The following is a 16,234-nucleotide window of genomic DNA, read 5'->3' as shown; positions in this document are numbered from 1 at the left end:
CAGAAAGTTCACGTTATGTCGCAAGCCAACTAGCAAGAGTGGCTTACGTCAATTTTTCTTCCAACTTCCTACTTCCGTTTCAAGCACATTGCGAAATTTAAAAAGCTGAAGGATAACGTGGAAATTTTTTATATTCTTCGGCCCTCAACATGCTGGATGAAAGTTGATGTGGCCCTCTGACTGTAAAGTTTGGAGACCCCTGAGCTATAAGATCAAAAACGACGAGAAGAGATTGAAGACGACATAAGGAACCATATATCTTTAAACAATGAGATGGCCGTTTTCCATCGCTTTTTCACTATTTTCTACATTCACTTCGTAGAGGATAAGGACCATTAAAATCTTCCTTTGTCCACGTCCACATATAAATCTGAAGGTGTTATCCAATAAGAAAGTAAAAAACGCCGCAATAGTTGATGCGAAAACATTTAGAATCGCGACAACATTCATGCCATCATTTAATAATATCTAAGGAAAACGACAATTCGTACAGATAGTTTGTTGCCTCGTTTACATTTTGCTGGAAGGCAGATTTGGTCGAGTGCTTTTAGACAAAACAAGAAACAATGGTCAACCTCTCTAGGGATCACCCTGACTGTCAGCAAAACGTAAACAAGCCAAGCCATTTATACGCATGTGCAGTAGCGTAGCCAGCATGCAGATTCACTTCCGCTATGTAAATTTTGAAAGCTTACAATTATTCGTTTCATTAGAAATCAATTGTTCTCACGGTCAGTAAGCACGAAAATATTTGCATAGCGGTAGTAAAAAGTTGGGCTGGCTCCATTACTGGTGATTGGTATCCTATTACATAATGGTTGACGTTTTCAAAAATCTTCTCAATCACTTTATACCATATACAGTAAGACGGATGGCTAGCACGTGTTAGTCCTGACAGACTTCATCATCTTTCATTTCTTTAGAAATCTATAGTTTTTACAGTACGTAAACAACGAAATATTGCTATAGCATGAGCTAAACTTGCCCGGCTGGCTACGCTATTGATCGCAAGAGAAACAGAACTATACGATTTAAGTCAGTAATGTCAAAATAATCAACACAAAATTACAAAGTTAAAGATGAGTTCGATAAATCAATATTAGATAAGGAAATTAATCACCCTCCCAAGAAGCTGCGAGAAGTCAGCTCTCACTATTACACAGGGGAGTTCGAATATTTGAATAAGCGACGGACCTTTTCATCTGGTGGTCTAGTTTCTTTTGGATTGGCGAATTTCCCGCGTCTGCGCCAATTCATCATGTAACATTTCCAGTTCAGCCTCGATGTCCTCGAGACGATATTCGCTATGCGACGATTGCTTTCCTAACGATGGACTTATCTCAATATCTTCGATACCATTTCTATCGTCATGGAAACCCACCATAGGTTCTTTGTGAGCATCATCGAGCACATGATGGATACCATGATCCTCAAGGGACATCTTGTGTTTCACTGATGACGTGATCGACTCCTGAACGAGTTGCTTGGGACGATGTGGGATACTTTCCACGCTCGCCTCGCTGCTTTTCACAACCGTCATATCACCGCGTTCTTTCGCTTGCAATCTGCTATTCAAAATTTGATTTTCTTTCACCAGCTGTTCCCTCTCTCTTCCAAATTCTTCCTTTTTTCTCGATATCTCCGAGTCTTTGTTTGCAAGTTCGCGCTCCAGTTTGTGGATGCGATCATCGCGCTGAGACAGTGTACCCTTCAGTCGGGCAATTTCTCGCTCCTGCTCATCGCATCGCTGTTGAAGCTAAAAAGCCATTCAACAACAAAAAATTATGAACGCACACATTTTATTGGATGAAATGCGAGGCAACTTTACAAAATACACAAAGCAATGACCTAGAACCCAGTCTGCTAGATACCTGACTTTGCCGAAATTCGATACAGTGGCTGAGGTGATAGTCTAGGTTTGGTTTTAAAATGTTTACCAATAAGATTGAAGTTTCGAACTTTTTTGAAAGTTTATATTTGACTTAGACTCTCGCTTTCAGCCATTAAAAAAGGTGGCATCCTTGCTTGAAATTAAAAACGGTCGTTTGACAACTAGGGGACTGGGTTCTACACATTAACATTAAGTTATTCACAGTTGATGCTTGATGTTTGCAGTATTTTGAAATATCTTACCTTCATAAAAGCACTGTCGTTTGATGAGTGGCCGCTATCCGATTTTGAGAGGATGTCATTTGATGAAGGCGAACTATAGTCAATAGATACAGACATCTCGCCTTTTGCTGTTTGATCGTCCGGCCTGTTGAACATGCTGAAGAGAAAAAATGAAACCCTAGTTAGCTTCCAAACTCTTTTCCATACGGCAGAATATAGATACACCCAAAAGTCAACCACAAAAAAATTTAGTCTAGTTCCGGGGCCGGTTGCACGAAGCATGTAAATTTTATAAACGGTTGAAAGCTTCAGTTTGAACTGAGCAATCACTGAAATAAAATATTGCTTCTAAGATTACAAAATTTCTTTGCCGTAAAGAAAATATGAACACCTTTTTTACTAGTTTAAAAAATTTGCTATCCAATGGATAACGCTATCCAAGCTTCGTGCAACGGACTCCTGTTATGTGGACTTTTCCCGAAATGCATTTCCCAATAATTTTATATTTGCAAAATAGACACCCATTTCCACGCCTCACATGTTTTAAAAAATAGATGGATTCCAACCATCTCCCAAGGAGTCAAACGACACAAAGCTATTCGTCATGTTGGTAGAAATTTGAATTGTAAACAAGAGAAATTTTTGTTTAAGTCTACCAAGATGGAGGACGTGTCGTAAATGGCAAAACAACTGGTTAGATAAAGACGTGTCCCTAATTTCCTACATTATACGATAATTAGAAAATCGTCCCAAGTATAACACTATACTTAAAGACTGCTGATGTATGAGATTAAGTATGTATGTGTGTATGTAAATGTTTCCGCAAATAATACACTCGAAAAATAAAAAAAAAAAAAAATTAAACAGTGAAATAGTGCATGCGCAGGACGGTAATGTGACGTACCTGCTAAACTTTTCAGCTGTCGAAGTTCCTGAAGGTGACGTCGTTCCAACTACGTCACCGAGCTGTTGGCCATCTTTAAACGAAATCATGTTGGGATTCTTATCAATACCGCTGACCCATTCGTCAGCAGTAAGAGCAGGTTGCATGCTGGGACTAGGAGGATAAAGGTCCTCTTGGAATTCGTCAGACTAAAATATATAACAGATGAATTCTCGAAAAGGAAAATACCAAAATAACAACAAACTTTGAATTGGAATTTGACTCATTAAACAGCAGCAAGAAATGACGATGTGCAATACATTAATTTCTTATTTTCTGCACAGTATATACACAATCTTGCCTCGACACACATAAAATACTGTCGAATTTACAGTGGCGTAGAAAATTCGATAATTTTGGGAGCAAATAATAAAATGTCCTAACGTCTACAAAACCACACTTTCAAATATCACTCGCCAGAAATGATTGACAAATGACTAAATAAAAGTCGATGTACGAGTTTTTAGTTCTTACCCGCCTTGGACAGTACATTGGCAAAACCTCTATCCAGTTGTTTGGATGAAGTTTGTAAAATCTAAAGATTTCACAACGACCAAAGTCCAGACCTCGCTTGCCCATCTTTCCCAAACTCTTTTGCGGTGACGAATTTCTGTACTCGGACAGTCGAAGCAAGAAAGGTTCCTCTCTTCTTACTTCATAGTAACGAATCAAACCATCGCCCTACGCAAGGCATTACCATCTACTGATTACGATTTGCTCAATTTCCATGCAAAGAGCGCATTTATTTTCAAACCATAGACATGTAAATGAAAACGTCATTTTCAAGTCGATTGAAAAGTCATGTACACGTCATTTTACACGTCGATTCAAAAGTCACGTACACGTCATTTTACACGTCGATTCAAAAGACATGTTATACGTCATTTTACACGTCGATTCACAAGTCAAGTTACACGACATTTTACACGTCGATTCAAAAGTCATGTTACACGTCATTTTACACGTCGATTCAAAAATCATGTTACACTTCATTTTACACGTCGATTCAAAAATCATGTTATACGTCATTTTACACGTCGATTCAAAAATCATGTTACACGTCATTTTGCACGTCGATTCACAAGCCAAGTTACACGCTAATTTACACGTCGATTCAAGAATCATGTTATACGTCATTTTACACGTCAATTCACAAGTCATGTTACACGACATTTTAGACGTCGATTCAAAAGTCATGCTACACGACATTTTACACGTCGATTCACAAATCATGTTACAGGACATTTTACACGTCGATTCACAAGTCAAAATTTGTCTAGTAACATTAGCAAGTGATGATCATCATTCACACCAAAGCTTAACTCAAAAGACAGCACACGCCTAACAGACGCAAAGCTGTAACTAATGCAAATGGAACATCCACTAGAGATTAAATATACTATTTTTTTGTTGTGCAACTCATACCTAAAGTTTGGGTACTTTGACACAATGTTACCATACTAAACTGTTTTTAGCTAGTAAGAAATTCTTGAGACTGTGTAATTTCGTGTTCTTACATTACGCGAAATTGATCCCTAATCCAACACATCGGCCATAAAATAGTATGATAAAATTAAGGATTAGGATTAAAGTTAAGTATAAATAACCATCAAACCACACAGATGAAACAAAAATAGAAAATTGCTAATGAAATTGAAATAGTGAGGCCTGTACCTTTCCAGCAACATAAGCAATCTTGAGATCCATGTCGTAGTGTAGCATCAAAATACTTGATGAGCTATCTATGACGTCAGTCTTAACTGGCGATGATGTTTGATTCTGTTGAAGAAAATGAAATACATGATTTGAACAAGCAACTCGTAACAAACCGAGCATCATGCTCCTGCAAATCAAAATTCAAGTCATTTTTGTAGTTTTCATCATGTTATTTACTCTTGGCATGAGCATCTAGTAAGCACGCCCCACCCCCTCATTTTACATTCAGGTAAGCACGTTGCTGATGCAGGATGCCGATGAATTCTCAAGTAAAGAATTCTTGGTTTTAACACTTTGATGCATGAAAATCAGCCAAGTGATCATAATGTGCTTCATTTTAATCAAAGTATTTTTACAAGTTTGAAAACACAACTGTGTGCTACTAAAAATACGGACTTTGATCTTTGTTTTGAGAAGAACAACTTACCAAATCCCAAAGCGATATTTCTCTAGATGAAGAACTATTACAACCACTGGTAACGATGTAGTCACTGATTTCATCTGTAAAAGCAACATGCGACGTCTTTGGACTTGCATGACCATTAAATTGCTAAATGTGCAAAAATAAGAAAAGCAAGAGGGAAATTTACTTTCAACTTCAATATATATAACAGCAATGGGTCCAAAGGCAATAGTTTGCCTGTCAACTAATGCATACTAGCAAATCAAAGATTGATCGAGGGGAAGGGTGCGGAGGGGTTGTGCACTCTCCTAGCCTTGGTTACAGTGAGATAACAATCATAAACGACATCTTATAAAAACGAGAGCACCCCCCTTCTACAAAATCATCCTAAATCCATCCCTGCTCCATCAGCCTCCATGTTAACATAGATTTAACCCATGCAAGATATACATAGACAAAACACAACAGAACAGAATTGATTTCTTCAAGGTATGCCCTCATAATGTGCAATATTCATCCATAATTGATGATGAGTCCGTAGGAATAATCACCTGCAACAGTTTTCCTGTACGAGCATCGATAACGCGGATCTTCTTATCCTTACTGGTAGTGGCCAACTTGCTACCATTGAAGTTAAAAGCAAGATCAAATATAGTGTCCTTGTGGCAGTCGATGGTACATAAAGCTTTCGCTTTCAATGCATTCCAAATGATAACTTTGAAATCGAATGCTGCACTTGCGATGATTCCATTGGCTGTTGGATGCCACCTGATCAGTCCAACTTTACGTTGATGTCCACGAAGATCCACCAGGGGATCCATAAGATCCTCGGTCAACCCGCCCGATGGGATGCGCCAGATCTTGACTGTTCCATCTTCCGAACCTGACGCAATTATGTGGTCGTTAAAAGGATTCCATTGGATATCAAGAACTTCTCTTTGATGACCGACCACACGAGGATTCGTCAATGGTTGATGCCCAACCTGAAGAAGAAACCAGCAGTGGAAACATGGGTATATTAATGGTCTGTGGGGTTCGTACAATGCTGAAGTAATGAAATTCAAGCTATTATCTTGGACTTTTAAGGACATACTTTGAAAAATTCAAGGACGAAGAAGACCTTGAATTGTACACAAATATGTTTCCAATAGCATATAATTAAGAATTAATTTTATGATTTCAATGGCATAAAATTCGCATTGAGTCTAAATTAAGAACATTCAGTTTGTCCAGAATGGCAAAAAGGAGACACTAATTAAGTCCAAATGCAACCATCCTCTCAAAAGAGCGTGCATGCAGGCTTCAACCTACTTAGCCTACTAAGTAATCTGCCGCTGCTTTAATGTCACATCATCACCAGAGAATGAATGAAGTGAGATATAAAATTCCACTCAAACGCCTGCTGATTCATTGTTCCTCAGGGTACATCTATAAATGGCCAAAATACGCATCACGTGAACAACAAAAACCTCATGAAGTAAGGCATCATGGCTTATCACAGTTCGTGGGCAATAAAAATGTGAATAACATTTAGAATGGAGTTGATGAAAGACATGCTTACAGTAGCTTTTGAATATGCTTAGAGTGGTCTTTCTTGGATGCTTCAGATTTTAATAGTTTTCCTGTTGAACTACAAAACTATAAATCCAGGGTCCTCTTTAGGAAGACTCTTTAAAGTAATTTGAAGAACATTTAAAGTAATTTATTTTCAATTATTTTTTAGTTTTTATTTTTGGCTAAATTAATTCGTATTTATCTTTTTTTTTTACCAATTTGTATATTTTGTTTTACACATCTGTTTTTCATAAACCTGAATAACATATTAAAGACTTCTTTGATAACAGCGTTTTTATTACGCTGACTGATGAATTTATCCTGTATAAATATTCTGAATAATAGCAATGTCATAATCCATGGTAGGGAGTGATAGTATTGGACCGCTTGTAGTTATAAATCGTGTGATTTTGTACCGTTCATGCTGTATCGTCGTTCGGTTAAGTACTGTATTTGCATTAACTGTATCAAGTAAGATGTAAAATATTATTGTAAATAAAGTAAATGGTTTGAACCCGAGAGTATCGTTACATGTTTGTAAATGTAGATCGTCCAGGTTGGTATAGTCCTGAGGACTGTTTTTGTTGTTGTTGACCGACGTTTCGACAACCTTAGCGGTAGTCATCTTCAGAGTCAAACATGTAATTATCGTAAATGTAATAAATTAGACTTTGTAAGAAAACGAAAGGTCTTGCAGCAAAATTATCATAACAATCGTTGATTTATGAACGTCGCTCAAAAACAAACATAGGAATAGCCAGTTTAAACGAACAAACGCGATATTTTAATATCGTATCATTAAATCAAGAGATTAATGCATTATCAATGTAAGACTCTTAACCGTTTTCAATAGAAGCCTATGCATAATTGCATTTAATTGTACTTGACAAACGAACAAGCCATCTGATAAATTCTACAAGTTCCCGTCCGAACATGCAGGGTTAAATAATGTAAATACCGTAAAATCGCTAAAACATAAACAACAATACCATAACGATGAGTCTAGCGATAACAACAAGACAGTAATATATTTAGGAATTCGGACATATGATCACAAATCTGTTCCCTTCCCCAGATCACTTACTTTCTCCAAAGGAATCACAAGGAAGGCGCCACCGGCACGGCTCGTATCTAAAACGACAGCAAGGAATTTGGAATTTACGGCGCAATACGTGCCATCCCAAGCGTTCTTCGTAAATTTCACATTTTCATAACATTTGTCTTTTCTATAAGGTTCTCCGTACACGTTCCGGAACTTTGAATGCGTGACCAAGTTTTTTCGCCACATTATGAAATACTATACGTGAAAGCGATGCATTGTCAACAGTATCTTCACTCTGTAAACGTACAACTTCGACGGCGGGTTTAAGCTAGAACCCCCACAGATGACACCAAAATAAAGTCAACTAAATATCGCCCATGTTTGTGTACATAAGACTCTATGAATTCATCGATCACCCCTCACTAATGTACCTCACCCACTGTTCTCGAGCCTTGCGTTTTGATTGGTCATTGCATACCTCGTGACAAGTAACTCTCACAAAGAAGGAATTCAAAATATTGGTTGTCGTCTAATAAGGTCTGATACTCAAATGCTGTCTGCTTATTCATAGCATAGGAGAACAGGAATTATAACAAATTGGGAAAAGTGAAGGGGGAAAAGGAGTCGATATTTTTTCCAACTATAAACCAAACATAGCCCTCGGCATCTATAAGCGTCATTATTAAACGGGTAAAGAAGCTGAGATTCTTTGTCAAAGCTTTCTTCAGGGGCACCGTGACGTCATGATTATAAATATTAGTAACCTCAAGGAGGAAGTACATACTTCAAAAAGGATATACTATCTAATAAAGAAGCTTTAAGGAAAAAAATATCAAATGTCTTTCAAATGGCGGTAGACCCTTTAGGAAGGAGTGCTCGGGTAGAAGCCCCCCTCCCAGAGTCTCAGCTGCCCTGTTTATAAATAACCGCCCCCCCCCCAGCCGAAAATCTCGTACCTGTGAGGTGTTTTGCTTGTCATAAACCCTCCAGAAAATGAACAGAGAAACAACAAGAGTACAAATACAATCAAAATTCATCACGATTCTAAGTATCATACATTTGTTTTTATGTCCTCTGCAAGCCGTAGTTAGGGAAAAGCAATTACTTTTCGAGTGCGAATGGTTACAAAATACGATGAAACGCGAGTATAATATTCTCGACCTTCGTAACATCTAGTTAAGTCACAATTTTTGCAAATAGTTTCAATTCAAAGCCGGGTGTTCAAAATCACTTAAGACGATAATCAAATCAAAAGAATTTCGCTATATGTTTTAAAAAAATAAAGGCAATCCGTAACAAATCGATTTTTGGCGACAGATATATTCCCAGTAGAAAAACTGTCTAGCACATAAAAATTATACCGTACTACAATTGCATACGTCGATTCAGCATTCATTTGATTAATATAAAAATTGGAAAGCGTTATCTTTCCGTGGACGATTCTTTTTGACGATGACGTACTTCCTCCACGTGACTGTTTGTCGTTTGGCTGCCCATGAATGCAGCAGCACCGTTTTTTCTTCTGACTAAATGCGCCGGGGGGCTCACTCCTAAAAGCAAAGAATATCAAATACTTCAACTTAAACGCTCGATTGAGTGAATTCAACAGCTCATCTGAGGTATAGCGAGCCTGCAGGTTTGGTGTCATTCAAATTATTATATAATTAAGACATTTTCATTTCTTTACAAATCCAGTATTCTTACAGTGAGAGAACACCGAAATTATTTTATAGCCCGAGCAAATTTGTGAATCGACATTCTGACAAGTGACAACATTACTAAAGCTACGCAAGCGTTCTACAGGATATCTATCTGATGAAAAACCTTTACGAGAAAGACCTTTACCAGATGGTTTATAAAAAAGGCGAAATTTAAAAGTTAACATTACTGTCATGATTTCAACGCCTTATGAATGCCTAAAAATTGTGAGATGTATTGCATTTCTTTGAAACAAGTACAAAATCTTCCGCTCCTGGAAATTTTAAATCTAACTGCGAAATGTGCGAAATAATGCACACATGGGATTAGCATAGTGCAATCTGAAGGTTTTTTTAAACAGTGTACATGTTTCTGTTTTCATGAGGCTGTGTACATTACGTTTTCCAATTTCCACTTCGTCCCAATTATTTTTGTTTCCCCAAGAAGCACAAGGCATAATGAAAATAATAAGAAATAATTACGATAATATAATTTATTAGAAATATAATGCACACAAACCTATCTAATATACACGCGTATTCAACATCGCGAAGTGAAAATTTATCGAGATGTTTCTCGTTCGTCGCGGAAACGTCGAAAATGGTCGTTACAATCCTTATTTGTTTGTAAATCTCAAGAACAGTTTCGCTTGCTTGCTTTTTTTTTGCAGAAACTGAAAACTTGTCCATTATTTCGCATTCGAAAATCATTTATTCAATTCGCAAAGTTGTACAAAAGTCCATCTGATCAGGAAGAAAGAGATGCGTTCGCAACAACAAACTTGCATGTAACATGTAACTCACCGTTTGAAGGATGTTCGTCATCTTCGCTATTTAACAACTGGTCCTCGATAAAAAAACATATTTGTCAGAAGTTGCACATATAATAGCTATGTATAACTCGTTTAACGTGTCGTGAATAGATATCTTGGTTGGTAAAAATTGGTAAAATTTTATAATTTACGATTTAATTCAAACTCCAACACACCCTCCCCTCCCTCAACAAAATCATCACTCGTCCATCCCGGCGTAGAGAGACATACGGTTAGGCCTTAACAACGTCACATCGACGTAAGGTATGGAAATATAGCTTCACTTGTAATAATGGCTGCGTTAAAGACTAGGTTGCAAAATCTAATGTCAGAGTGATGGTTGTTCATAATGGTAACGCAACAAAAAAATCCTGTAGGCCATAAAAGCATGCACGAACTCTGAAGATGACACCCGCCGACCTCAGTCAACACAATTGACTAAAATACATGGAACGCTATGTGAAGCAAATAATTGAAGCCAAATCTTACACCAAGGCACGCATGTGTAATGTTTCGAGATTCTCTCGCGGAGTGAAAATTGATTGAACTACTTACGCGTGTCCGGGTGTGAGATTTGGCTTCAAAAAATTATTAGGCTTTTCTATTACAGGTAGCGATCCGTGTATTTTAGTTCATTGGTCAAGACCAACACAAACAGTGCGTCTTAGGGCTGCATTAACCTGAACGATCTACTTGTACATACCATGCAACAATACTCCCGGGTTCAAATCACTTACTACACACACAAGCATATGGCTAGTTCAAAGCAACAATATCCTTGGATGTATAATCCCAGCGATAAAAGTTATCTCACTTGCCCCCGCCTTAGCGTTTGCGTCTCCAAGAAATTAGATACATCCGGATTCAAACGATAAAAGCAATAATATAAAAATACCTCCGCCGTTCCGACTTCCCTTGTGTCTTCCACCTCATTACTCTGTCCTGTAAGAACTCGATAGACCAGCATGATGATAAAATGGAACCACCACAGATCCATGGCAAAGAGAAACAGAAGAAGGCCATTGAAGAAGTAGTAAAATGGCGCATCGGGTAACAGTTCTATGGCGTATTTTCCAGTAGGATACAGGACTTTGTAAGGAAATACATAGAGACGGAAGTAAAACCTTAACGAGGCAAAAATTATTGGTTGGAGTTAGGGGCACCGAAAGGAAATTTCAGGGGGGGGGATGAAAACGTAAAGAGATTACATAGTAATACTTTAGCTATCATTATAAAAAATTATAGGTCATAATATATGTTAAACGACTTGCTTGCTAAGGCTATTTTCGTGAGAGCGCGGTGCCATTACAGAAGTTGGCGCAGACACAGGGGAGAAATCTAATTTTTCAAAACTTATGACATCTTTATTGCGTGCGGTCATTCAAAGATAAAAAAAACTCTTATGGTTGTTGGACGCATAAATTTTTTCGCTGCTTTTGGTAAAGGTATAACCGGGTATTTACGTTTGTCAAAAACACATTCGCGGAGCAGTTTCATTTTCCTGACAACAGTGTTCCTAAGTTACATGTTTGTAGATGTAGATCGTCCAGGTTAGTAAAGTCCTGAGAAGGACTGTTCGCGTTGATGTTGACTAACGTTTCGACAACTTTAGCAGCAGTCATCTTCAGAGTCAATCTAGTCAGGGGCGAAACTAGAACGCTAATTGGGGTGTGGGTGTGAATACTCACATATTCAGCTCTGCCTGACTGATTTAGTTTGCTAGCGATTTTAATTTCAAAAAAAATCAACAGTACAGAACTGAATATATGTATATTCACTCCGCCAATTAGCGTTCTAGCTTCGCCCGTGAATCTAACGTGCAGCGGTAGTCATTTTCAGAGTCAAATGACTCTTCATTTGACATCTTCAGAATGAAGAGTCATTTGAATCTTAAGTGACTACCGCTAACGTTGTCCAAACGTCAGTGAACATCAACGCCAACACTTCACTAACCTGGATGGTCCACATATACAAACATGTCACGATATTCCCGGCTTCAACCCACTCACTTTGGTGTTCTTAACTGTCGTGCTTTAACCCCAGCCTTTGGAAAACACACAAATAACGTATCACGTACCATGTAAATGTAAAAGCAAGAAAGCCAAGATTAATGAGAACTTCGGGCCAATAATGCTTTTTGTTGTCTCTGATTTTCCAACAAACGCAGATCTTTGTAAACTCCAGGAACACATCGCAAACATCGTGAAGAAACAGGACTAAAACTCCTACTTTGTAATATCTATAAAAAAACATTGAGTGTTTATAACAGAGATGCGCAAATCCTGCTTTGTAGGATAACAGAAAGAACAGCATGACTGTCTACCAATAGAAGTCATAAATGATAGATACAGCATACCCCTAGTTTGCAGCTACAGCTCATACTGCCTAACATCACACAGGACATGCAAGGTTGCAATGAATGCTGGCTCATATATGACTTTTACTTAAATCTTTTTAAGAAGACAATCCATGGCATAGCTAGAATCAAGACTTTGGAGGGGCAAGTATGATCAAGGGGTGTTGGGCATCATACCCACAAGAACAAATAAAGATTCGAGGCTTTAGAAAAGATAAGGGTTTCTTCAATTTGAATTGAGCAACAACTGCATTTTCTCACATAATACATGATATTATGATAAAGGTGATTAGGTCAAGGACCAACTTCTCTCTCTCCTCCAGTCCCCATCCTACACCCCTGCACCCCTTATACCCTCCTGCTTCCTCAAATGATTTGAAGGAGCTCTCCCCCATCTTCCGCACTGACTGAGCCCTTGATTCACAAAGTAATACCGTTGCCAACTTACCTAACTGCATATGAAAAAGAAAGCAAGAAAACTGTCAGGAAATGATGAATGAGCATTGCAATAGAATCTTTCCTCCAAATATCCATGAACAACGTAGCGTAGACAGAATGTACGTAAAAGCTAGTTTGAATGCAATACAGGTAGTAGATATCAAATGGTATCGGCATACCCACAAACCACTCTGAAAAATGATACATAATAACAGATTACAACCTTGTATCGAGACAGTTAGGTCAATGTTTGGTTTTTCTCCATAATGTAATCTGTTATTTATGTCGTCCATTGTGTACTTTTCACAAACGAACATGAATTCTTGTGATTCAGAAGTAGAGATTACATGAAACAGGAAGTGAGTCATGACACACACTGGAAGTTAAGAAAATATGCTAGAGTCTCAAAAGTAGCGTCCCCCTGAGAGTAAGCTCCCCCTTGAAAGTTCCCTCCCCCTAAAAGCAACTGCCCTTTGAAAGTTGCCTCCCCCTGAGAGTAACTGCCCCTTGAAAGTTGCCTCCCCCTGAAAGTAACTGCCCAGTAGCCTCCCCCTAAAAGTATGTAACTGCCCTTGAAAGTAGCCTCACCAATCTTGGTAATTTGGAAAGAATGTGATGCTTGTTTTATTTAGGTTAGTTAGTTTTGAATGGATGCCTCCCAAAGCCTTCTTGTTACAAAACAAAATTCATGTTTTCAGACAATATTAATAACAAGTAAGTTGAATTTATGTATAGTTAGTTATGATTAATATGTTAACAACAGGTAGCCTAGCAGCTTTGTTGATAGCAGGTAGCCTGATGGCCCTCACTACACAACAGGTAATTCTCATTACAACAGGCAGCCCTTAATACAAAAAAGAGCCAGGATACACTTCTCAAAAGAAAATTGATATCTGAATTTATAATTACCTGTCCAGCATGTTTTTGGGTCACTGTAGAATCGGTATTGTTTTCCAAACAACAATATACACGTGTATGTGTATATAGAAAAGTAGTAGAGGAATTTCCAGGCACTTTCTGGGAATTTCTTTTTGTTCTTTGGGGTGAACTTCATCCAATAAGCCAATGGCTGAAGTGAAAATGAAAATAAGTTTGATACCCTAATAAAAATGATTCAAAACAATAAGGAAGATACATATAAATCCCACTCAGTCTATGTCTTTAGTAGGTTTACCTCAAATGATGTTGAATATTGGCTAATTAATGCATTCTTAGAGTTTGGCGTCATTAAAATAAGTAATCTTGACAAATAACAACTTGGGCAAACTGAAACTGCAAACCACAAGGGTTTCTATTGTAAATTACGCTTTTGATTTTCCTTTTTAAGCACACGTTAAGTTAAGATTCGAAGAATAATACTAATTTGCAAATTCCTAGCATCGTTTCGTCGAGATATTGAAACATGTCAGAAGAATTCATGAGCGAAAAGAAACATACACTGGCATAGGCCCCCCCGCGTACATCACAATAAAAGAGCATTTTACAAACAAGTCATTCCTTTTTACCAAACAAAGGATGAAGCAAATAAAAGGCAACCAACCTTAAGCAGATATGTTGTTGACATGGCTCGAAGTACGGTGAGAACAACAGCAATCAAAAGAACAGCGCCCACATCTGACAACGAAACCCGTCCATAGCGCTTCATATCTTTTATAAAATCCTGAATGAAACTCCATCGCACTCCTCGTTCGGGCCAAACATCAACAGCCTTTTCAATAATCGCGCGAAAGATGAGCAAATAAGTTAACATGTTCGTAAGCTACTATTAATTTTTGATTACTTTTCGATTAAAAAGGTCGAACGAACATTATTCATACAAAAATAATTATAATTGTAAATGCTTGAAGGGTTTTACCGGAAATAAGACGTTCAACTGAACCTGAACGTTCAATATTGACTTGCTATCTTGTATCGTAATTAAAGCAAAAAAGTGATTTGAGACATGGTTCAATTCAAGCAAAAAAGATAATGCACTAAAGTTCTATAGCATAATCAATTTTAGCTAATCTTGTCTAGTTGTTGCTAATTGTGGACGTTGTCACAAGTTGAATAAAGGTGGCCGCGGGTGGGAGAAAATAAACAACCCTCCCAGCTTAGGGGGTGTTTACATGTATCCGGAATGAGTTTCGATCCGGAATGAACTCATTCCACTTTAAAAGAAATCCTATTGCATGTTTACATGAATCCGGAATGAGTCACAACTCGATCCGGATCGAGTTCATTCCTAGTTTCATTCCGGATCGAAATTTACTTTTTATCTCATGTAAACGCGAATTGAGTTTTATTCTTGAATGATATTGTGATTAATGACGAAGCACGCATGTGCCATGGGTATTGTCTTTTGGCAAATTGAAGCTCGTAAGTAAATAAAGAGGCTAAATGGGTTAAAATGAGTGCGAAGAAAAACAACAATTAGTTTCATGTAAACACGGATTGACATCACGTTTCGATCGGGATTGAAAGTCATTCCGGATTCATGTAAACACCCCCTTATGGAGGGTTGAATTGTTGAATTGCGGTTTCTGATGAGATAAATTTTAATTAAATTATAAGTTGGAATCACATGACATGATAATCTTACACTCATTGATTTCCCAAAGTCTTCAATGAGAAAAAGAAAAGAAAATTTCTTCTGTTTTCTCCAAACCTCAGGAGGAAATACTTAATTGCTTTGTTTTCTACCTTGTACTAACCAGTGACGTCGGTTAACTTAAAACAAAGCTTAATTCCTTTTCTCTTTGCTCTGCATATATTTTCAAACAATCAACGAATTTAATCCTTTTGTATCATGATTTGAGAAAAATTGACGTCCAAACAAATGAATCAATTAAATTAATTCGTGTGGTATATGAAGTTATCAGAATAAAAGCTACGGTTTTTCACTTCGATAAACGTATTTGAAAGTGCTGTTTGTCGGCTGAAGGTGCTCTTAGACGGCCCTTAGGAAATACAACAACCTGTCGCAAAATTAACCGGATAATTCAAATATTGATACAAAAATTTGAAAAGTTCAAATTTGCACAAAATTAAAAGAAAAACGAAGGCTTTGATGCGAGAAGCACAATAACTTTTACCATTGGAAAGGACGAGCGACTGAAGACATGACACGGTCATCAATCTACCAAGATATATCACCTACGTTTGAAAGCATCAGATTAAGT

General features: G+C 37.6%; 2 protein-coding genes across 3 annotated transcripts; both read right to left on the bottom strand.

The window, feature by feature from the left end:
• Positions 1–427: 427 nt before the first annotated feature.
• Positions 428–8,218, bottom strand: LOC124451019 (coronin-2B-like). Its single transcript, XM_047001654.1, has 8 exons — positions 7,813–8,218; positions 5,726–6,157; positions 5,199–5,321; positions 4,730–4,834; positions 3,530–3,736; positions 3,017–3,204; positions 2,134–2,269; positions 428–1,756 (listed from the first exon to the last, which is right to left on the bottom strand). Exons 1-8 carry the CDS (start codon positions 8,014–8,016, stop codon positions 1,211–1,213), a joined length of 1,941 nt encoding a protein of 646 aa, XP_046857610.1. The 5' UTR covers positions 8,017–8,218; the 3' UTR covers positions 428–1,210.
• A 567-nt stretch (positions 8,219–8,785) lies between these two features.
• Positions 8,786–14,920, bottom strand: LOC124451328 (ceramide synthase 1-like). 2 transcript variants are annotated; one of them, XM_047001943.1, is made up of 7 exons: positions 14,614–14,920; positions 13,983–14,142; positions 13,084–13,264; positions 12,357–12,518; positions 11,175–11,403; positions 10,272–10,308; positions 8,786–9,320 (listed from the first exon to the last, which is right to left on the bottom strand). In XM_047001943.1, exons 1-7 carry the CDS (start codon positions 14,821–14,823, stop codon positions 9,193–9,195), a joined length of 1,107 nt encoding a protein of 368 aa, XP_046857899.1. In that variant the 5' UTR covers positions 14,824–14,920; the 3' UTR covers positions 8,786–9,192. The 2 variants fall into 2 exon arrangements, with proteins under 2 accessions (XP_046857899.1, XP_046857898.1); XM_047001942.1 differs by having other exon boundaries at positions 10,272–10,314; positions 14,614–14,916.
• Between the last annotated feature and the right edge of the window lie 1,314 nt (positions 14,921–16,234).

The sequence above is a fragment of the Xenia sp. Carnegie-2017 genome, unplaced genomic scaffold, assembly GCF_021976095.1.
Source record: "Xenia sp. Carnegie-2017 unplaced genomic scaffold, XeniaSp_v1 HiC_scaffold_24, whole genome shotgun sequence".
NCBI lineage: Eukaryota > Metazoa > Cnidaria > Anthozoa > Malacalcyonacea > Xeniidae > Xenia > Xenia sp. Carnegie-2017.
Note: the sequence above shows the minus strand (reverse complement) of the source record. Positions and strands in the feature narration are given on the sequence as shown.